The sequence below is a fragment of the Parambassis ranga genome, chromosome 24 (genome assembly GCF_900634625.1).
Source record: "Parambassis ranga chromosome 24, fParRan2.1, whole genome shotgun sequence".
NCBI classification, from domain to species: domain Eukaryota; kingdom Metazoa; phylum Chordata; class Actinopteri; family Ambassidae; genus Parambassis; species Parambassis ranga.
In genome coordinates this window covers 3110148-3132968 of record NC_041043.1, presented here as the reverse complement: position 1 = coordinate 3132968, position 22821 = coordinate 3110148, and the positions used below count along the sequence as shown (strand labels likewise).

Genomic DNA, 22821 nt, shown 5'->3' with positions numbered 1-22821 from the left:
ATATGAAAAAAAAAAAGAAAATATTGTTATTGTCACCGTGACCCGTGTGGTGGAATTTTAGATACACTGTGAGCTATATATATTTTATTCACAGCTATCTAAAATATAGCTTGTGATGGATAGCTTTTAATATATTTTTACAAAAACTATTCTAATGGCACCGCTGTATTTGGTACGCTCCTAAGCCCTTTCACACGTGACGTAGCGGCAAACATGTCTGCCTCTAATGTGTTTATTCAGAAAGAGCTAACCGAAATGTGTTAACGTTTAAATTATACAAACCCCACTTAACCGCGTTTCTGCAGCAGCTGAAGATACGTTATATTATCTTATATTTAATGGTATGTTACACGCTTCTCTGTCTTTTCTTTAGCTACATCCACAAGCTAAAACCTAGCTAGCATGCTAAATACACTTTGCCGGGTAATTCGCTACTGATTGTGTGAGCTGTGAACTGTTGCTTGATATTTTACTTATTTTACTAACCGTTCGATTAGCCAGATACATAATCTACTTGTCATTTTGCATTATTATGAATATGCTTTCTTATAAAATGTATTGTGATGCAAACGTGTTTTGTTTGTTTTCGTTGATGCATAATTTAAGTGAATGAGCTTTTTGCCCAGCCGTCATACGAGACGTACAGAGCATTACGATTTAAAGTTAGACTGAGCAGTCGGCATAATGATACAACTGTAATTTTACTTTCAGCCCAACAACTAAAGGAAGATGACGTCCATTATCAAGCTGACAGCCGTGTCAGGGGTCCAGGAGGAGTCCGCCCTCTGTTACCTGCTGCAGGTGGATGAATTTCGCTTCCTCCTGGACTGTGGCTGGGATGAGAACTTCTCAATGGACATTATCGATGCTATGAAACGGTAAGGACAGATTTAATCTAATCATTTACACCAAATTTTCTTCTGTTCTCTAGGTCGAAACATTTTTTGTGTCTGTTTCCGTCTTCAGATATGTTCACCAGGTTGATGCTGTGCTTCTCTCACACCCTGACCCCATCCATTTGGGTGCACTGCCTTACGCTGTGGGAAAACTGGGTCTAAATTGTACAATCTATGCCACCATTCCTGTCTACAAGATGGGTCAGATGTTCATGTATGATCTGTATCAGGTAAGAGAAGGTGTAAGAAATGTACATGTATGTAAAGATTTTTAACTCAGAGCTGTCCTGCATGAATACTTTAGCTTTCTTCTTTTGTTCTGTCCACTTAGTCTCGAAACAACAGTGAAGATTTCACACTGTTCACCCTTGATGATGTGGACAGTGCCTTTGATAAAATCCAGCAGCTGAAATACTCACAGATTGTTAATTTGAAAGGTGAGTTCGCTGCAGTCCCTCAAAGCTCAAGTCCACTCACTCCAGCTCATGGATGAAATATAGGAATGTGTATTTTATATCTTCTTTTCCCTGACAGGAAAGGGGCATGGTCTTTCCATCACTCCTCTTCCAGCTGGACACATGATTGGAGGCACTATTTGGAAAATTGTGAAGGATGGGGAGGAAGAGATTGTGTACGCTGTGGATTTTAACCACAAGAGAGAAATGTAAGCAGAAACACCACATCCATGAAATTGAATGTTTATTGGAGTTTTATTTTCAAGCCTATGACCTGCTTCACTGTTTCTCTTTCAGACATCTCAATGGCTGCACATTGGAGAGTATCAGTCGTCCGTCCTTACTGATTACAGACTCTTTCAATGCTACATATGTCCAACCACGACGCAAACAAAGAGATGAGCAGCTGCTCAGTAAGTAGTGTTATGTGCATGTGATGTGATGTTCCTTTTGTCATTCTACTCTCTGTCCTGCCTCTAACTACTATATTCATAGAGTCAAATAACAGATAAGTGAGTCAGTTTATTTCTCATTTCCCCTCCCAAAGCCAATGTGATGGAGACCCTGCGTGGTGACGGTAATGTCCTTATTGCCGTGGATACAGCTGGGCGTGTGCTGGAGCTTGCTCAGCTCCTAGACCAGATTTGGAGGACAAAAGACGCTGGGCTGGGAGTTTACCCACTTGCGCTGCTTAACAATGTCAGCTATAATGTGGTGGAGTTCTCCAAGTCCCAGGTATCCTTAACGGAAATCGATTTTTGTTTGTCAGTAAATAAACAATCATACCACAAGTCATGTTTTCTTTCCAGCTGTCATAACTCTTAATGTGCTGATTCTTTGTAGGTGGAGTGGATGAGTGACAAGCTCATGAGGTGTTTTGAAGACAAGAGAAATAACCCCTTTCAGTTCCGACACCTGACCCTGTGTCACAGCCTGGCAGACCTGGCCCGGGTGCCCAACCCTAAGGTGGTACTCTGCAGCCAGCCGGACCTTGAGTCCGGCTTCTCCCGGGAACTTTTCATCCAGTGGGGCCAAAATGCAAAAAACTCCATCATCCTCACATACCGCACCACCCCTGGAACCTTAGCCCGCTATCTCATTGACAACCCTGGAGAAAAGATGCTGGATCTGGAGGTGAGAGCAGTAGTCACACACTGATGATATACTATGGCAGAGGGAGAAGATTTATCTGCTCATGCTGCCTTTTGCCCCATGAAAAGCTCCTGTCTCACAAATTCATTCATATATACATGCTTCATTTTTAATATGACAGGTGAGGAAAAGAGTGAAGCTGGAAGGCAAGGAGTTGGATGAATACCTTGAGAAGGAGAAAGTAAAAAAAGAAGCAGCAAAAAAACTTGAACAAGCCAAAGAGTAAGTTCATGTACAAATCGGATGGACATGGATGACTGAGAAATGGTAGTGCATTCAGAATTAATGTTGTCGGGTTTGTCAGGGTGGATTTAGACTCCAGTGATGAGAGCGACATGGACGACGATCTTGACCAGCCAGCCATTGTGAAAACCAAACACCACGACCTGATGATGAAGGGCGAGGGGAGCCGTAAAGGCAGTTTCTTCAAACAGGCCAAAAAGTCTTATCCTATGTTCCCCACACACGAGGAAAGAATCAAATGGGATGAGTACGGAGAGATCATCAGGTACTCCACTTCAGACAGATTCAGATTACAGATTGCACAAAGCACAATTTTACCTATAAACTTATGTTGTGCTTTTAAAGGCTAGAGGACTTCCTGGTTCCTGAACTTCAAGCTACAGAGGAGGAGAAGAACAAACTGGACTCTGGGTTGACCAACGGAGATGAGCCCATGGACCAGGATCTGTCTGTCGTCCCCACCAAATGCATCTCAAGCATGGAAAGCCTTGAAATCAAGTCAGTGCTTACTGGACTTATTGCTGCAACTACAGCTACAACTTTAAATTCTCATTATGCTATGTTAGTTTCTCTGCCCTGCCAGCTGGTCAATGGCCAACATTACAGTGCAGCACACGGTTGTTGTGTGTTGGATGGTGTCCAAATGCAAATGGGTGTAAATGAATGTACATCAAGCTAAGTGATGCCGAAAAAGGGGTTATGTTGACTCAGCAATCTCTCTCCATCAATGAATTCTGTCCCAACTCATGCTTAACAACTAATCGGCAACATTCAAAGGCCTGACCCTGTCGAATTTCTTTACAGAGCACGGATAACATACATAGACTATGAAGGTCGTTCTGATGGCGATTCCATAAAGAAGATTATCAATCAAATGAAACCCAGACAGCTAGTCATCGTTCATGGTCCACCAGAAGCCAGTCTGGACTTGGCTGAGTCCTGCAAGGCATTCAGCAAGGATATCAAGGTTTACACACCCAAACTTCAGGAAACAGTGGATGCCACTAGTGAGACACACATTTACCAGGTCAGCCTCAGTAAAGCACTGATTATTTACTTAGTAGATTAAAAATGTTGAATTCTACTGTGATAAAAATCTGATCAGTCTGTCATCATCAGATTATTTTGGACCTTTCTGTCTTCCTCTTGTCATGGTACAGGTGCGGTTAAAAGACTCCTTGGTGAGCTCGCTGATGTTCTGCAAGGCCAAAGACACAGAGTTAGCGTGGATTGATGGCGTGCTGGACATGCGCATTGTGAAGGTGGACACCGGTGTGATGCTGGAAGAGGGGGTGAAAGATGAAGTGGACGACGGGGAACTGACCATGGACATCACCCCCGACCTCGGCATTGACCACAATGCCACAGCGGCGGCAGCACAGCGTGCCATGAAGAACCTGTTTGGAGAGGACGAGAAGGAAACATCTGAGGAGAGCGATGTAATTCCCACGCTGGAGCCGCTGCCTTCAAACGAGGTGAGGAACCTGGAAATACCTTATTAAACAATCCAGTAACAAGCTTCTGCCCATATGCACAGCCCTCTTCATACAATGCCTGTGAAAATAGCCTCACAGTGTGAAAGATGAGCAAACCATACATCCTTTATTTTGCTGTTACTGAGTTGTAAGATACTATTGAAAATATAAACAATGACTCACTAATGTAAGGTTGCCTCCTTCTCACAGAGAAAGTCATAAAAAAGTGGAAGAAAGCTAAAGAGGATACTTTGTTTTGATTGAGCTCAGAGCTTACTTGTTTTGACAGGTAACCTCATTTCTAGAGTCTTTGCAGTCATGCAGATGAGTTCGCTCCTGTGTGTGAGTGTGAGGAGCAAAATTACTTTAGGTCCCAGAAGCTGCTGCAGCCAGTGGAACAAAACTATTATAGTCATGTCCTGAGGCTCAGAAAGAAAAGCAAGAGAGAACAGATAGCTAATGGAGCCTATGAGACTTTTGGACTCTTGAGAAGTGAAGTAATGTGATTCTGATCGTACTGATGTCCAAACGGGTGAATAAGCAGTTCTGACAGCCCTTCTGAGAAAGTCTCTGACCGCTGGCTCCCATTCTCCCTCCAGATTCCAGGACATCAGTCGGTGTTCATCAATGAGCCTCGCTTGTCTGACTTCAAGCAGGTCCTGCTGAGAGAGGGCATCCAGGCCGAGTTCGTGGGAGGAGTGCTGGTATGCAACAACATGGTGGCCGTCCGCAGGGTGAGTGTCCTTCCCTCTGGCTCGCTGAGAACACTATCCATCAGCTTCTCACAAGGCTACTCACCACAGCAGAGGACATTTGTTGCACAGACAGCACAGCAAAAAGCAGAATATCTCATATTGATTATTTTAAAGGATAATGTGAAAAAAAGATTGTGTAAATGGATAGCGTTTTAGTGAATGAAATGTTTGCTTGCAGAGCATAATTTATCGCTGCATCTCCAATGACGACGAGTATTTACGAACAAAATCCAGTACAGATGTAAAGAAAACATGTTTTAGAGTTCACATGGGCAATTTGAAAACTGCATCTCTTCTTTAAGATTTGTTTATTTGTACATAATAGAATGAAACATTATATTAATGGATCACTGAACACAAAGAAAAAACAAATATAATCTAAGTAGGATATAATAATCCCTATGGCAAAAAATTACATTTCACCTCAGAAGAAAAACAATCGCAGGCAAAATTTAAGGAAAAAGGAAGTGAAGGAAAAGTCGCAGTGAGTCTGGGTTCTAACAACAAACTGCATAATTGACAAGAGCCTAAAATAGATGCAACCCAGAAAATGAAATCAAAGAGCAGTGAGACTGTTAAAGTAGCATGTGTGTTTGTGTGCTGTTTAACTGAGAAATCATTAGTCTGTAGGGAGGAAGATTTATCTTAGGAGTAAGCAGTGTCGTGTAAAAGACTGGTGCTTAAAGGTGTTGTTGTTAAAGGAGATGACCCGTGCATCTTTTTGCTCTTATTTCCAGACGGAGGCTGGACGCATCGGCCTGGAAGGATGCTTGTGTGACGACTACTATAAGATCCAGGAGCTGCTCTATCAGCAGTATGCTATTGTATAGCAGCAGCAGCAGCAGAGCACACCATGGCAATACAAAGACAATCCTTTACGAGGACTGTGTACCCACATGGGCTGCTCCAGCTGTTTCACTGTAAACCTCGTTGTACATTCTCACTTTTATATTCTTTCCAGATAACTTTTTTATTATTAGTTTAACTTCAAAGTGAAGGACGGACACTTCCTCCAGGCTGATCCATCTGTGTGACACAACCCAGAGGTTCTCATATTCTTCCCACTGTACAAACATTTAATTATGTTAGGAAAGCTTTTTTGCTTCCTATTCTTTCATTAAAATATGCACTGAAAGGTTTGTCTCAGACTTCCACAGTTTGCGCTGGAACTTGAACACATTTTGAGACCTGACTAAGACGTGACAGTAACACGTAACATTACATTTCAGACGTGGTCTAAGATGTATTCTATAATAGACTCTTAGGAGTGGCAGCACTCTCAGAGGTAGGGTTGTATAATCCATCATCCATCTCCTCTGATTGGCGAGAACAGCAGCAGGAGAAATATATTGGATTCTGTAGTGCAGTCTTTATCCTGGTCACGTATGTTTTGATTATATTTGTTCATGTCAGCAGGTTTATAGTCTTTTTTTTTTCTGCTTGTGACAACATCAAAGTTGCGTGTTGAATTCTATAGTGTGGCTTATTTATGGCAGTACACCAACAAATTTACATATGAGTGGAGCAAATCAAAATGACTCATATTTTAATGGATTTTTGTCACTGAGTGCAGACAATACCAGTTTTATATGCAGAGTACCATGGCAGTACATCCATATATGAAAAGTCAATCATAGTCAAAGTAGAAGATCATCAATATATTTGACCTCAACCTTCTAAATAATCCTAATAATTTAAAACAATAGAGAATAATAAATTAGATAAATAAGAGTCCTTAAAAACCATAAGAGATGATAAATCAATGAAGATTGGGTGAATGAATCAGACATTTGTCATAAACATATGACTAAGGTCAAATAGATGAATGTATTTTGATAACCAGATAAACCAGGCTAAAAGAGATTTCAACCATACATCATAAATCTATCCTCATCAGAACATCCCTTCTATAACATCACCTTGCAAAGGCTCCAGAGCCACAGGGGACAACTGTTTGCATACATTCAAATCTGTTGCATCAGTCAACCCCTGGAGGTGTATCATCATCTGTCCCTGAACACACAACCACTTTCCACCAAAAAAAACGAATTAACTGGTCATCATATGTAAAATTGTAATTTCATGGAAACAAAAATATTTTTCAAAATAAAAGCCTCCCATCTGCATGTGCCGTTTGAAGGATCACCACACTTGACTAGTTCCCACATTAACAGCAGATGGAGACATTTTTCAGCTGTATGTAACCAGCTTCTGAATACCCATATCAAATCTGCCAATGCAGCAGGACCATCTGTAACACAGCAGTGAGATGACATTGTCCCCAAAGTGATAACTGGGATCGAATATAATTCATCCTACTGTAGTGATCTAGGATTACTGCACGCTTTATATTTTAACCAACTGTCTCTGTGAAAAAAAAATATTTACCTCCCTGCCTTACTGGAGTAAAAAAAAAATAATGAAATGCTTCAGCGGTTTGTTTTCTTATCTTTTTCTGGCACACATGGATATACAGCCTCACCTCTGCTGTGCCTCACTGAGGTGTAACTGCTGTATTAGAAAGTTGGATGATAAGAGAGTGTGGACGGTGGATCTGGTGGGGGGGTGGGGGTGTTATTGCCAGAGCGCTGTGTCCACTGCCGCCATGGTGGCACATCGACTCAGCTGATTACTCTTGCAGCGTTGTGTGAATCCCCAGGGTAGATCCTTAATGCAGAGCCAGCTGTGGAATGCCACTTTTATGGATACACCAAAACAACCTTCGTCCACCTCACCCCCAACTCCTCCTCATCACCCCCAACTCTCCCACCATCACACGTGCCCACGGTGTGACATCATAACGTTTGAGACTCCTCCTACTATGATAGCCTGTTAAACAATCACATACCCACACACACACACTTAAGTAGGACAGTGAGAGCGAGCAGTGTGTGTGTGGATGGGTGATCATGGTTGGAGGAGTTAGACTTGAGCACGGATGGATGGCTGATTGCAGGCCTGTTGCATAACATACAGTTTGCACTTTAGAAACATTAAAATTTAAATGCTCTTTTTTAATCCGTGGCTCACACACGCACAAACTTTCGTGTTCAGAAACGCACCAATGATGCCTTCATTTATTTATTTATTTCCCTCCCTCCTGAACTTCAATAACCTGTGACAGACAGAAGCTGAGTGAGAGAGCTAGAGTGGAGATGAGGAGAAGAGAGAGAGAGAGAGAGGAGCTCTTCTGTGCCACAGAGCATGCCAGCCTTGCCCAGTCACTGCTTTTCATTTTGATAATTGACCGGCAACGCCAGAAATGTCCATCAGCTAATCCTCTTAGCTTTCATAATGCTGACTCTGTCACAGAAGCCCCTGTTTTAATGTAACGAGCAGATAAGCCAAGAGCACAGGGCAGAATCTCCCAGAGGCCACTCTGCCCCCTGGAGGCCACCAATAGATCTGCTTTCCACTCAACAAGTGCGCTTGCCAATCTGTCAGACTGCATCAAATCATAAATCCATAACCTGGCTGCAGGGCGACACACACACACACACAAGTTCATACTGTACTCAGACATATTCACGCTGCACGACATGACAAAGGAGCATCTTGGTGGTGCATATCCATTCATCTGTGCAGAGTGGAGGATGAATGAATTTAATCCCTTTTGAATTCCTAGTTGCCACACTAAGCAGACCACTTAATGCCAATGACATCAGTGTAATAATGTGAAAAGAGGACACATTTCTATGAAATATTCAAACACAGCATAGAGCACGGAAATCCATGAGTCTTTGCTCTAAAAATGGAACTGTCTCTCTCCTAAAACGGACATCATGCTGATGTTTCTCAGGCTTTTTTTTTTATTGTTTTTGAGATCAAGCACAGGTTGTGACTAAATAGCAGCATTTTGATAAATACTAGAATAACAGTATAAAGATAGAAATTGATAGATTTGTTTGTTAGTTTTATTTTTGTACCAGGCTGTAAACATGCTTATTTAAGGTTTTAACATGGACATTTATGAGGCACTCTCGAGTGGGCATTTGTGAAACTACACTTTTAGAACGTGTCTGACCAAAGTTGTTTCCACTCATCTTTATCCATTTTTGTCTTCTTAAAAGTTCATTTTTTTATTCTGTACTTTGAAAAAACGTGACCTTTCCAGTGTGAAGTCTTTTGAAGCCCCTGTGGGAAGCAGCACCTGAGTCCACCTAAAGTCCAGTTTAATCCTCATACAAAGACATGAAGTGCATAAGGATTTAAAAGTAGGGTAGAAGATTTCATTCTGATGCACTTTTTGTTAAATTAGTGTAACTTCTCTTTACAATCCGATAGCAACCAACTAGTTAGGCAATTTTGCATTAAAACGAAGAATATTAATCATCTGTGGAAGCTATAAAACGCTAAAAACATCAGCCAATCCTCTGGGTGGACCCTGTGCGGAGTATTGGCTGGTTGTAACTCTTTTCCTGCTCTGCGCGCACCAGAGAGGTACATGCATGATGGCCGAAGTCACAGACCGCAGTTCGTCTTCAGGTAATGCACGTTCTCGTGATTGGAGGCGTGGCTTCAGGGTGAGCTCCGAGAGAAAGAGGCGTGTGTTTACTTTCGAAATCTGGCTGACTCTCACTGAGTTTTTAAAATCTCCTACCCTACCTTTAACTAGTGAGTGCCAGTAAATATGTTTTGGACATTCCAAACATTTGGAATTCTTTTTGTAAAATGTAATTCTTCCATCTCATGCTCCTCACTTCTTAAGTCCCGCTCCATCCTTTCCTCACTCCTTTTCTCCATCTCTTCCCTAAGTCCTCTGTCTATGGATAATCTGCATGTGTCATCCAGCAGTAATGGTCTTTCAGTAAAGTAACCACTTATGCTCATCCACTCTTTAAGATGCACACAGAAAGACCTTTCTGAAGAGGAATCCTGAATTACAGCGTGGTGATCCTCTTATGCAACCTGTTCTTCACACTCGTCCACAAAGCAGCAATGCTCACGAGCACAAATCCACCAAGGTGCTCGCTGCCAGATTATCCACGGTCCACAATACTGCAGCTGCCATGTTGTCTTTTTTGATGAAACAATGCGTTTTGTTGGGTGTATTCATGGCAGGGGCTGATCCTGGCTGAGTCCCTGGCAGGGATATGTGGATGACTTCATCATCATGTGTGTGTGTGACTGGGTATTTAGGACAGATCACATGAGATTGTTTGGCTTGGCTTGAGTACAAACAGCACATTCTTCAATGTAGGAGCAAAACAAACCTGACCAGTCGGTTGTCCGTAACTTGAGGCGATGCAGGGAAGAGGATGGAGGATCCTGCTCTTTGGATGAGGGCAGTATCATCCTCTTAGCAAACTGCATTCAGGCTGACATGTGGTTCCAGCCAGTCAGCAGAATGCAACCTGGCTGGCCTGCTCTTTCCACTCAGCACATCAGAGGGAACCGGCCTTATCTGATGTGACATGGCTGACACCACCGTGAGAGCCTCGAGGAGAGCCTGCCGATGATTAATTTGGTGCTCTGAAAACACGATGAAGATTAGTACCCTGTGTTTACCCCTGCAGACGTCTCTCCTAAACTCAGGACAACCCTCCGGCATGTCACTGGGACGTGTAATAAGGCTGAATCATCCGCAGTGAATGATGTTGACGTGAAAATGAGTGTGGGCCAGGCCGGGGAGTGTGAATCCAGAGAAGTGACTCAGCACTACTACCGCCGTTTATGTTTGAGCAGTCTGAATGTCAGCAGTGAGAGTGTGGGCCTGCAGACCTCAGCCCAGCAGAAAGTCCACATTATTCTGCCTGTTTTAACTTGTATCACAACACATGAGTGCTTCCCCTACACCAGACAGATGATGGCCAACTTCCTTAAACTGCCTATTATACTTCATAGTGACTGCATCTGAGATCCAGTGTAGATTTATCGTTCTGTCTGCCATGTTGGCATATTGATGCTAGGGTTAGCTTGTTTATTCACATTAAGAATGAAATTTTCCCTGACCACTTTAAAGGTAGGGTAGGAGATTTTGAAAACTCAGTGAGAGTCAGACAGATTTCAAAAGTAAACACACGCCTCCCAATCACATGGACCTGCATTACCTGAAGACAAGCTGCGGTCTGCGACTTCGGCCATCATGCACGTACCTCTCTGGTGCGCGCAGAGCAGGAGGAGAGTGACAACCAACCAATACTCCGCACAGGGTCCAGGATTGGCTGATGTTTTTAGCGTTTTATAGCTTCCACAAATGATTAATATTCTTCGTTTTAATGCAAAACTCCCTAACTAATTGGTTGCTATCGGATTGTAAAGAGAAGTTACACTAATTTAACAAAAAGTGCATCAGAATGAAATCTCCTACCCTACTTTTAAATCCTTATGCACTTCATGTCTTTGTATGTGGATTAAACTGGAGTTTAGGTGGACTCAGGTGCTGCTTCCCACAGGGGCTTCAAATGACTTCACACTGGAAACGTCACATTTTTCAAAGTACAGAATAAAAAAAAAGATCTTTTAAGAAGACAAAAATGGATAAAGATGAGTGGAAACAACTTTGGTTAGCAGAAATTAGCATATGCTTCTAAATGTAGCATATATTCTTAATTCTGATGTCATACTTTATCTTTGTAAGTGAAGCTAGATTTAGCTAACGCTGGTAGCTAAGCAGGCTGTGTACATAATGATTTGATAGTAACAAAAATCAGCAGAATCCTCCTTTAAAAAAAGTTTTTGATGAAAAAGCACACTCTGCACCTCGTGCCTGCTTATGAATAATAACACTGTGACATTAACAACTCCTACTCATCATCCTCCCACACAGTGCCTATAACTTTTGTGTCCAGTACGGAGGTGGGCAGGGTGATGAAATCACACAACAGGGAAATCTACCAGCTAATTGACTTTATGGGATGCTCCCCCTCCTCCCTCCCTCTCCTCTCTCCATCCCTATACCTCAACCCTTCCAGTGAATGAAGTGAAGGAAGTCTCCCTCGCTCGTCCTCTGTTTCAGAGCACTGCCGTCTGCATTAATACGGCGTCTGCGACTGATGCTATCTTCCCAGGATGAATGGGCTGCACTGCCTCTGCTGGCATAACCTCTGTGGTCAGTCTGAATAGGCCTCTCCGCTCCTTTCTGCAAAGGGGAAAAGGTTGCTCTTTGCCTCCGTCCATTCCTGCTCCGCAGACAGAAGGATAATGAAGTTATTTATGTGCAGCTTGTTGCAAAAGGTTAAGTCGTTCTCAGTCTCATTCTTCTGGGCAAACTGTGAGCTCTTTATCCAGCTTCATGATGCTTGTGCTCAAATGAATATCTGCACAGAAAGTCCCAGTGTTCTTGATCTTTGACCCTTGATCACTTGTTATCACTTCATTTAATCCATGTAAACCTATGTGCCAGTTTGTGCCAATTCTTCCTCTGCGGTGGATGTTCTGTAACGTTGCAGAGGGGGTGGACGCCCTGCCGTAAGAGCATCTTCATTTGAACTCAACAAGCTTGAACAACCACTGCTAGCCACAGCTAGTATCTATTCATTGGACTGAAGTGTCCATGAGATTCTGCAGTGCCTGAATCTATGCAGAAAATGTACAACAGCAGGTTTTCTAAGTCAGAAGCCACCTACTGCACTCCACTCTGGCACCCATTATCTGTTATGTAACAGATTTTTTTAAGAGATAAAAAAAAATCAGCAGGCATGAAACACACACACACACACACACAGGAATGATCAATTTGTTCAATTTCTGGAGCATATGTCTAAAAACAAAAAGAACATGGATCCAGTTTTCTCGGGTTGTTGGGAACAGCTGCACCAGTTTTCATGTCCAGGATGATAAAGGAAGCGGTACAGGAGATGACTGGTGCCTCCAAGAATACACAGATTAGACTCTGTGTTGCTCCTGTGTACTCTTCACACCTGAGCAGGCATACAAATAAACCTGCGGTGCTGCCACAGAATGCTCAACGCTCATGATGAATATTTGATTTTTATTCCTGCAGCTGCCTGAGAAGCTTTTGCACGGAGTAAAAAAAATCAGCAGGTCTCCAGAGACGTGTCCTGCATGTGTGTGTGTGTGTGTGCACTGTATGCTCGTACTGTATGGCTGCTACGTTGGCTAAAGAGGGCTCAGCAAGAGTTGGCAGGTTGAAGAATAGAATGGTTCAGAGCTGCAGATATTTCTGCTTCCATCTGCCTTCAGGTAATTAGTACTATATGAGTTGCCAGCTGTATGTTATTGGAAGGTACACCTTGAGTTTTTACTGGTTCAGTGTTACCTCCATCCACCTCACAGCACAATCAGCCATTCTCATACATGGGACACCCCCAGCACAGTAGAGCTGTTGTTCAAACTCTCCAAAAGGACAGAACATATTCCAGCTGCCCTTTTTCTCACTGTATATGAACAAGGGAACAGTTCATGTGTTTAAAGATACAACCTGGCATCTATCACACTAACCAAACATGAAAGCAAAACATACAATGTGTCAAAAGGGCTTTAATCCTAATAAGGTTTACCTTTATTAACATATTCTCATTATATTGTCATGATTTTCATGAGTTTTTTGCTGTCAATTTGCTGCTAACTTTTCAGTCTGAACCTACAGAGGTGCTGAACTGCCATACTATTTTCATGTTACATACACTCTAACATGTAATGGTACAAGTGACGTAGCTAATGTTAGCTCAGTTTTGAACTAGGTTAGCATTAGCAAGCTAAGCCAGAGTGGATAAGAACGGTCATGTCACATCAGGTCTGACTCGCACCAATGCGTGCTTCACTCTGGTAAGTAAAATATCAGTTGTGTCTCCGTAGTAGGTGTTTTGTCAATATGCATTTTTTATAGAGTGGAATGTCAATAAATCCGAAAGCTATGCAGTAACATTGTGAATATATTAAAATATTACAATCATTAGCAACTAGCACAGACTACATGTTTATCAAAGCTTACTTGCGCTGTTTAGCCCACAATGTTATCTCGTGATTCAAAAGCCAACATAGTAAAATGTCACATTGACAAAATATCTTCACAATAACAAACTCATGCTGCCCTTAAAGACTGGATCTTAGTCACTGCATTAAACCAGTGAATAACCCACATGAATCATCGCAGCAATAATAGAGCTGGAAGCTGAAATGAGCAGCGCTGAGTCAAACGGCAATTGTTGTGCAACAATCATACACTTCATTGTTAACACAGATGACATCAAATCATTAGTGAGCTGCATTGCAACGACATGACACATGCTTGGCATTTATATCCAACAACACATTTGCATTACTCTGACTGCTCCTTTTGACATCTGCTCCTACAAAGCCAGTCTCTCGCTGTCTCCCCGCAGCTAAGACCGCAGTTCACACACACTTATTATCTCTGCTGCAGATCAGCATCCATTCACTGCACCCTGCAGAAGGCAAGGAAGGCATGTGTGCATTTGACTGAGTCAGGGAGTGTAAAGCAGTGGCTAAATCTCTGTAAGCAGGCCCTGGCACTGCTCCCCGATTGCCTGCCTGCTGTGTGGGCAGGGGACTGGAGGGGACTTAATCCTTTGGCATGGGCACGAGTCACACATGTTTATGTGTATGTGTGCATGCAAAAGACCCAGGCGGCAGGATAAAGACCTGATGACAGATTCAGAAAGGCCAAACTAAAAGACCTGCGATGCCTTTCATGTTTAACTATCACCCCCCCCTCCCCTCCTCACACACACAACATCTGGAGCGCTTCTTGGAAATGTCGGGTAACTGTTCTTGGAGGGCGGACAGGGACATTTCTGATTTTACATAACCTCAGTGTGCAGGAGATTGCGTCAGAGTGCGAGGCCTTTGACCCCTTATATGCTGCATGTTTTTTTTTGCTTAAGTGGGCAGCAGTGCTGATGGGAGAAATTTGACATGCTGTTTCAGCTTTGTCAACCTGTGCCTGTGCAGTGGATGCTGTGAGGGTGCGGCAGCCTTCCTGTCTGTTATCTTGGCAGCTAAGGTGACCCGTAGCAGGCCTGAAGGCAAAGAGAGCAGCTTGTGCTCTGTAGCCTCAGAAATCCTCCAATGCTGGTTTGTAAATGCAGAACAAGACTGTACCCAGGTGTTAAAGGAATAATGTGTCATTTTGTGAATTGGACCAGACCTATTTTCAAATCTGGCTATCACACATGCGTGTCCACGCTCAATCCGGCTTAATCGGCTTGTTTGTTGTCCTCCAAACCGCTAGGTGGCGCCTCGTACTATACAGAGTCTGTTCAGGCCATGGTAGGACCGCGTGTGCACATGTATTGTGTGTTTTTTTTTTTGTCCTGTGTCGCTGTGTCCTGTCGCTCTTCTGTTTTTTTCTGGTTTAAAAAGCAGTTTATTCCTTTGTAGCCCTGTCTAAAATAAACTCGGGGCAAAGTTGTCATAGTTCTTTGGTTGTTTACATATGGCTTTTGTACGCGAACTGAACACTGTAGTAGTATCATGTTCAGACCTGAGCCACATTTGAGCCAATCCGGCTAGATCCACCTCCGAGAGTTAGATTGAAATCAATCTCTAGCTGGATTGATTTCCCCAGTGTGAACAGCATTCACACCTGGGTCAATGACTCTAGTCACAGGTGTGTATCAGCCCCAGCTCAGTTTGGCAGCCATGTAAACATGGTGCTGGAGAACATACTCATTTTCAAAATGTGTCATTTTGTTTGAAATTTCAGCCACAAACTCACACATCTTACTCTACTAAAGCAGCATGTAGTTTACACTAACAACCTGCTTTTGAACTCACATTCACTCCTGGGTCAGATGTAAACACGACATGCTGATTTCCCCTCCTTTGTCATATTTGTCCCATCTTCATTCAGTCATACATCTATTTCTATCCAAGCAGCTTCTCATTATCATTCAGTTGGCTTAGATACTGAAGAGAATGGAGTACAGTAAATGACACAAAAACTGGCCTGTAGGCTGTTTTTTTTTTACTAACCGTGTTTTCTGGTGTTAAATTTGTCTCCTGGCAGAAGGAACGGAGTTGATTGGTTATTTTCTTCTCCGATGCGTTTAATCATATTCAAGAATTCAAACATGTGCAGCCATTTTGGTGTAAAAACTGTAGTGCACAGAGAGATATGAAGCTACAGGCAGCAGCGGGTTAAACTTATTTAGCATTAAGACAAATGCCTCTCATATTCTACATATTGTAAGCCTCTGGCGGCAACACATAAACATGTAAATTATTATATTGCCTGTAGATCTGGTGGGTCTTATTGTGCTGCCTTTGGACACAGCTTGACTTCCATACTGTAGGCTGCTAATCTGTATAAACCTGAAAGTTTTTATAAGTGGAAACATAATCACCTTTTAATTCAAACTATTAAAAGTTCCTTAATGATTCCAGGAGCAGCTGAGAAGAGACAGCAGGGAGGCCGAGCCAATCCTGCACCAACTTTCCTCCACAAATAATAATACCACTGAGTCTCCTGGCTCCTTATAGTAGAGCCACAACAATAGATTTATGCATTGATCTCTCACACATAGTGTACACTTTGGAGTCAAGGGAATCAGCCTCCAATTATTTCTTATAACACAAAGTGACAGCTCCGGTTGAGGACAGCTGTCACAAAATAATAGGTGTTCAGTGACAAATACTGAAGGCAGGCCTGTAATTGGTGCTAAAGCTAAATCCAGTTGGAATCAGCATATTATAAAACGACACATACAAATGTAAAGAAAACCCATGACAAATGTGAATTATGAGAACTTTTTAACCCCTACCGTGCTGGTTGTTGGTTTTATGGCTGACATATTTATACAAAGGTCTCCAATGCATTATTTATGTTCTTGCGTGCAGAGGTTTGCGTGAAGCTATTTTTTTTCCTGACGAGCCAAACGCAGAAGCTACTATAATCTTGGCACAAAGGACCTTTAGGCAACGAGAAATGATTTCATGCGGGCAGGTTTAGGAAGGGGAAACCTGCCTGCGCTGCTGGCCGTGAGCCGGCGGATCTATAACCCCAATTATTCAGCACAGTGTCAAAAAAGGGAGGGCAGCAGGTGACTGGTAGGCCGGGTATTAAACGGGCTGTGCTCGGGACCCAGAAACATATTGGATTTGGTTTCATAACAAAGCCGTAGTAGTGGGATACGGCTTCTTTTGAGTACTATAGCATGATCGGGCATGCCCACGGCCACGACGCGCAAATAACGTGAAAGATCGCGTAGTCTCCAGGGTCCGGGAGTGATCGATGAGCAGCTGTCCGGTGGTTTAAGCGTGGACAGTGAAGAGATAAAGGAAGAAAGGTTGTGTTTTTTCTTCTCCCCTCTCTCTCTCCCTCATCACTGGCTGTTTGTACATGCAGTGCTCGGGGAAAGTTAAAGGAGCCCGGTCTCATTGGAGGGAGCTGAAGGGCGCGGAGTAGGAGGGCAGCTGGGAGCAGCTGATGGTCCTCGCTCATCATCATCATCATCATCAGCAGCAGCAGCAGCACGGCTTTTCTGCACTGAGGAGGAATTCATGTGAAGGGGGGAGGCGCCCGAGCGAGGCGAGCGCCACGACTGCTGCCGAATGTAACAATTAACCTTGATGAACACGGATTGGTTTCACTTAACAGGCGCAGGTGCGCGCGGTTTGCGGAAACAACGCAGCCGGAGCGATCCCACATTAATGAGCGGACACTGACGCATTTTATGTTAAACAGTGAAACTACGGATTTTTTTTTGTTCTCTCACGCGGGACAGGATGGTTCTTTCAATGGGAGAACTCGTTCTCTTGCAGAATCTCATTTCAGGAGCGTCGTTGAATTGATTTGGAGACCTTTACGGAATTTGACCGCCGTGTCATTGCCCAGTCCAGCAGTCCCAGCAGCAGCAGCAGCAGCAGCTGTAAGGCATCCTCACTGCGCCGGGGAGAAGGAACACTGTCCGCTTCACTACTCTCCATCTGCGCATTGGACGGCTTTGAAATGAGGACCACATCCCGGCTGTGTTCCGTGTGAAGAAGCGGAGCGGGGCGGGCAGTTTCTTCGGCTTTTTCAAGGACGCAAAAAAAAGTGGCCGCCGGCCGAGCTAGGAAGCATGGAGCGGGACGACACCGACGCCGTGAGCCCGTCCAAAAAGACAATAATTGCGAAGATATTTAAAGTTCGCAAAAGGAGGGAGATGCTTTTCGTTCAGGTGTGCTTCATCTGCAGTGTCCTCTTCGTGGCGTGGAGCATGTCGGCGCTGTTAACCAAGACAGGTGAGTGGAGGTGGGAGAGATCCAGAGCGGTCTGCAGTGCCATCATGCCGCCACCTAATTAAATGTAATGATCGATCCAGCCACGCTGTCATGTCAAGGACGTGAGGTCCAAACATTTCATTGTGACACCGCAGCAGGTCTGCTCTCATTTTCAGAAATGCGTCGTTGTAGTGTGTGTGTGTGTGTGGTGTTTGTGGCTGCCACATGTTATTGTCAGGTCTTAGCAGATTTTATTTCAGTCTAAATCTCAGTGTTGGAGTAGAAAATGCGTCTGTTTGAGCGTAAATGCCGCAGTGTGCGTGCCGTGGCAGTGGCACGTTTTTTTTTTTTTTTTTTTTTTTTTACATTGACAGCCAAGCTCATAATTACAGCACACACCAACGTACACAGCGATCAGGTAACGGACCGACACCAGAACCAAAGCGACCCGCATTCAGTTAGTTTACGCTGTTTATTTTTTCCTGTACAGAATCTGCCTTTTCTTTTGGCGCCAGGCGCATCGGCTGTCACACTATACACAGGAGCTCAGGATCGTGGTTTAATGCTGGCATCATCGCGTCTGGCCCGGGACTTCACACACACTGGCTCACGAGCAGCATCACGTTTCCAGATTCCGCATGGCGATCGAGGGATGCCGATTTTTACGCAGAGGCCAAACATGATCATTGAAAGGGGAGAGGGGCGATCGTTCAAATATTCATATCCAAAGTGTGTGAGACGCCTGATCATGCGTGATTCGTGCGATGCCCTCATACACACACACACACACACACACTCCAAACAGCATGCTCTCCCATGCACACATGTTCAAACTCCTACCTCGGGCCCGTGCAATCACGCATCACGCACAGCATCCCACACAGACACACACACAGTTATGTAATGTAAGAGCCAACCTTGACATTATGTTGGTGAAGAATGATATCTGACATACCACAGGGATCATAGGTTAACTAGACAAAACACACCCACAGGATAATACTGATCAGCTGTTTATCATGTTTAGGAGGACTTGTTCCTGCATTTGATTCATATAAATCTAAGAGTGTCTGGTCATGTGATCCGCTCCACCTCTCAATGTGCTTCTGTATATAAGCCTCAGTCCCTGACCCTGTCATGGGCTCTGTCCATCTGTATCCACTTAGACCTCAGAGGTGAAAGCAGCTGTAAATTCACCACAGCCTAAATGTGGATCTCCAACAGTCGTATCGGGACTTTTATTAATTACATTAAAAACAACAAGAGGCTTAAAAGATTATTCAGCAATGATATCATACAGGCCAGTGCAAATCTCTTATCTCCAAAGGCAAGCTCTGGAAGCCAAAGTAAGCCCCCCCATGTCACTAATGGCTTGCCTTTTTTTTTTTTTATTTAATCAAGTTTGACTGACCCACACAGTGCTTGTCATGTGAAGGTGTTTCCAGTGAATCGTCAGCTGCTTTTACCAGCTGCTGCTGCTGCAGTGGGGGTGATAGTGGGATGTCAAGGTGACATGACTTGGTGAGAGGGAAAATGCAAAAAATCCCCTCTGAACTGTGAGACCCAAACACTCAGCATAATCAAGTCTAATTGAATAGCCATGGCCTCCTCATCTTTCAACTATCACAACAAGAACGAGCATTTGTCATGTCATTGTAAAACCTGTGCCCTACGCTTGCCACTCATTTGATTGATAGTAGCATGGGAGTGGGAGGAGGGGTGGAGGGGGGGGAAGCGTGATGTGCCGAACGGTCCAGATGGATGGGATTTGATGTACTACTCCTGGGTTACATCTCCATGAAGAGGGGCGGGGCCCAACATGCTGTCATGCATGCTGATCAGGCCTGTGTGTGTGTGTGTGTGAGACGGAGCTCCACATGGGAGACAAGAACAGGTGTTTGGAGAAGCAGGGCAGGGCCGAGCTCTGACAGGTAGCTGCAGCGGGCTGACTGTGAGGGCTGCGGGTGGGTGTGGGAGGACCAGAATGAGCAGGATTTTTAGGGAAGGTGAATACTATATACTGATACTGATATGAGCTTTTTCTCAGCATGGAAAGATTGGTAGGTTAGTGCCCATGGTCCATGTCCCTCCTGAGCTGAGGAATGACATTACTCTTGTTCTATTATTGCTTGTGCCACTCTGCTACTCAGCAGAGGCATATTAACAGCCTTTTATTGCATTTCAGCTGTTTATATTGGGAATTACTTCTCTTAAAGTAAACATGTGGGTCCCTCTTTATTTAAATATATTGAACAGTATGGAAAAATATTTGGTTGCTCTTATTAAGGATCAGTAAAATTACTTTCCATATGCACCTTTTTCAATTGAAAGGACTCTGGTACATGGTTGATATTTGTGCCCACTCCAGTGTGCCTTGCCTCACAGTTGTTAGCTCACCCGTTAATGTGTCAAAATATTGACCAGGCTATATATATTAGTTAGGTTGCCATTAGCCAGTAACCTAACTAGTGTTACAAAATAATCAATAACAGATCCATGTATTAGAAGTTACAGTTTGTGTTCTAATGTACCATGAGCTCTCTTGGAGTGCTTATGAGTGTTTGCTAGCTTTCCATGCAAGGTCACCAGCTAACATAATCAATGATATAAATGAAAATATGTCAGTGATTTATGGTGCTGTGTTGGTGACCATAGCTCACAGTGAAGGATTATGGGAATCCAAACATAACAGTCGCTATGGAGATGTACTTGAATATTTCGAAGGCTGATTGCTCAAAATTGTAGCATTAAAAAAAACTAACATTTATTTGGTGTATAATTATAAAAGCTTTAGCTTGAATATAATGAGGTGTGGCTGGATTTAGGCCCAAAACCAGGAAAAGCCATTAGCTTTTTAGAATTCCTTGTCCCATAGTCAATGGGTTATTTGAATAGGTTTTTGGCTAAGGTGCCCAAAATAAGGTTCATGGGATTTTTCAAAATGAAATACAGTTATCAGTACATCACTGTTTTATGTTTAACATTTGTTGCATCATCCCTGCTACATTGAGGCTGAGGCTGAGGCCGGGTGGGTGGGTACTATCTCAGATTGATAGCGCTGTACCATGGCTTCACAAACCACAGCAGCTCCAGTTAGGCTCCGTCCGTCCATTCATTGGACTGATCTTAAAATCCACTTTTCAACAAACTTATTGGGGACATTGGGGAGGGTGTGTCCATCTTTACCCCATCCCCAATCTCCACAAAGACACATCAGCTGATTACTGGCTCATTTCCTTTTCTACTGAAATACAAAAAAAAGTCTCTTTGTCGTTTATGAGATTTCCTGCTAACAAATGAACAAATGGCAATCAGCCGTATTAGGAACACTTTCAACATTTTCTAAAGATCAAAATGGGAACATTCAGCATGAAGAATACGTTCATTAATCAGAATAAGTCAACTGGATGTAGAATGAGCTAGCAGTGTCATGCTGCAGCTCTTGATTTACCCCCAGTATGCCTTGAAGTACTGATGGAATCATGTCTTCATTGTTTTTCTTCTCAGGTGCTTGACAGTGAGAGCACAGACTGGACAGCTCAGGCACACATACATGCAGTCCCTGTCATGCCTTGTCAAGATTTCCAGGAAATGTCACAGATGCTTAAAAAAACACAGGCTTTTATTGTTGTGGTCAAGTGATTCTACGTCTGACAGTTTGCATGTAGATGGACTGTTTAAAGCAGGTTTGTTGTGAACAGTTGTGAGCTTGTGTCTTTTTTTTATTCTTTTATGGTCACAAATAATCAGAATCCACCTCTAAGCACACACTGTCCAAATTAAATTTCTGATTTTAAATTTATGAACTGTGCCTCATGACATTAAATTGGACAGTATTTTATTTTGAACATGTCAAGATTAAAAACCAAAAATCAGGGGGAAACCAGAGGCAGTATAGGGGTGAAAGTGAGCTGATTAGTAAGAAGAAACAGGTTGGAGTGATGACTCGAGGGTTTGGTCTTTTGGGAAGCAGCTGCACTCGCCTTGTGTACAATCTGTTTATCCCGTGCCTGCTGATCTTCAGGCTGTCTCACTGTACTGGACTGAAAGGCATCTAATAAAAACATTTCAGTGTGGATACACTGAAAACACAGTTTGAGGCGATCAGGTAGAGGATTTAGACTGGATCTTTCACTGTTCTCGGCTCTGATTTACATCTTTTACTGCCCTCAACTCCTATAAATGGACTGTATGTTACATCAAAGCAGTGTTCCTAGTAATCCTTAATAGTCCTTAATACTGGATTTACATTAGCTGATGTGTGGTGACCCAAAAAAAAATATATATATATATATATATATATATATATATATATATATATATATATATATATATATATATATATATATATATATATATATATATATATATATATATATATATATATATATATATTATATATAAAAAATAAGTGAGCTTTATTTTGGTGCAGTTTCTATGTTTTGTTTAATGTAAAGCTGACATTATGTCATGTCTGCAGGGAATATTGGTACAACCTTATACACAAAGGCGAAGTTGTTTATTTTTTTTAAACACAAAAGTTACTTAGACTTTATTGGCAGTGCTTTAACAGCAGCAATAGATGCTACAAATGTATTGTAGAACACGATGCATTTTCTACATCTGAACCTGCTAATATGGTGACAGAACTGTAAAGCACTGGGATGGAGCGAGCACAACCACACTGAAAATGTAACAGCAGGTCACCTGCAAGTTA

General features: G+C 43.0%; 2 protein-coding genes across 5 annotated transcripts in view; both read left to right on the top strand.

Moving 5' to 3' along the window:
* Positions 1-201: 201 nt before the first annotated feature.
* On the top strand, positions 202-6117 carry cpsf2 (cleavage and polyadenylation specific factor 2). 2 transcript variants are annotated; one of them, XM_028397532.1, is made up of 15 exons: positions 202-341; positions 712-878; positions 967-1126; positions 1228-1333; positions 1431-1560; positions 1649-1764; positions 1899-2086; positions 2195-2485; positions 2625-2725; positions 2808-3011; positions 3092-3244; positions 3551-3773; positions 3907-4221; positions 4821-4955; positions 5714-5806. In XM_028397532.1, exons 2-15 carry the CDS (start codon positions 730-732, stop codon positions 5804-5806), a joined length of 2364 nt encoding a protein of 787 aa, XP_028253333.1. In that variant the 5' UTR covers positions 202-341; positions 712-729. The 2 variants fall into 2 exon arrangements, with proteins under 2 accessions (XP_028253333.1, XP_028253334.1); XM_028397533.1 differs by lacking the exon at positions 202-341 and having other exon boundaries at positions 730-878; positions 5714-6117.
* An 11209-nt stretch (positions 6118-17326) lies between these two features.
* Positions 17327-22821, top strand: part of slc24a4b (solute carrier family 24 member 4b) — a 30745-nt gene continuing 25250 nt past the window's right edge. For all 3 annotated transcript variants that reach the window (XM_028397546.1, XM_028397545.1, XM_028397544.1), the window contains exon 1: positions 17327-18125. In XM_028397546.1, the coding sequence (XP_028253347.1) occupies positions 17963-18125 (163 nt within the window). In that variant the 5' untranslated portion in view covers positions 17327-17962. The remainder of the gene's footprint in view (positions 18126-22821) is intronic.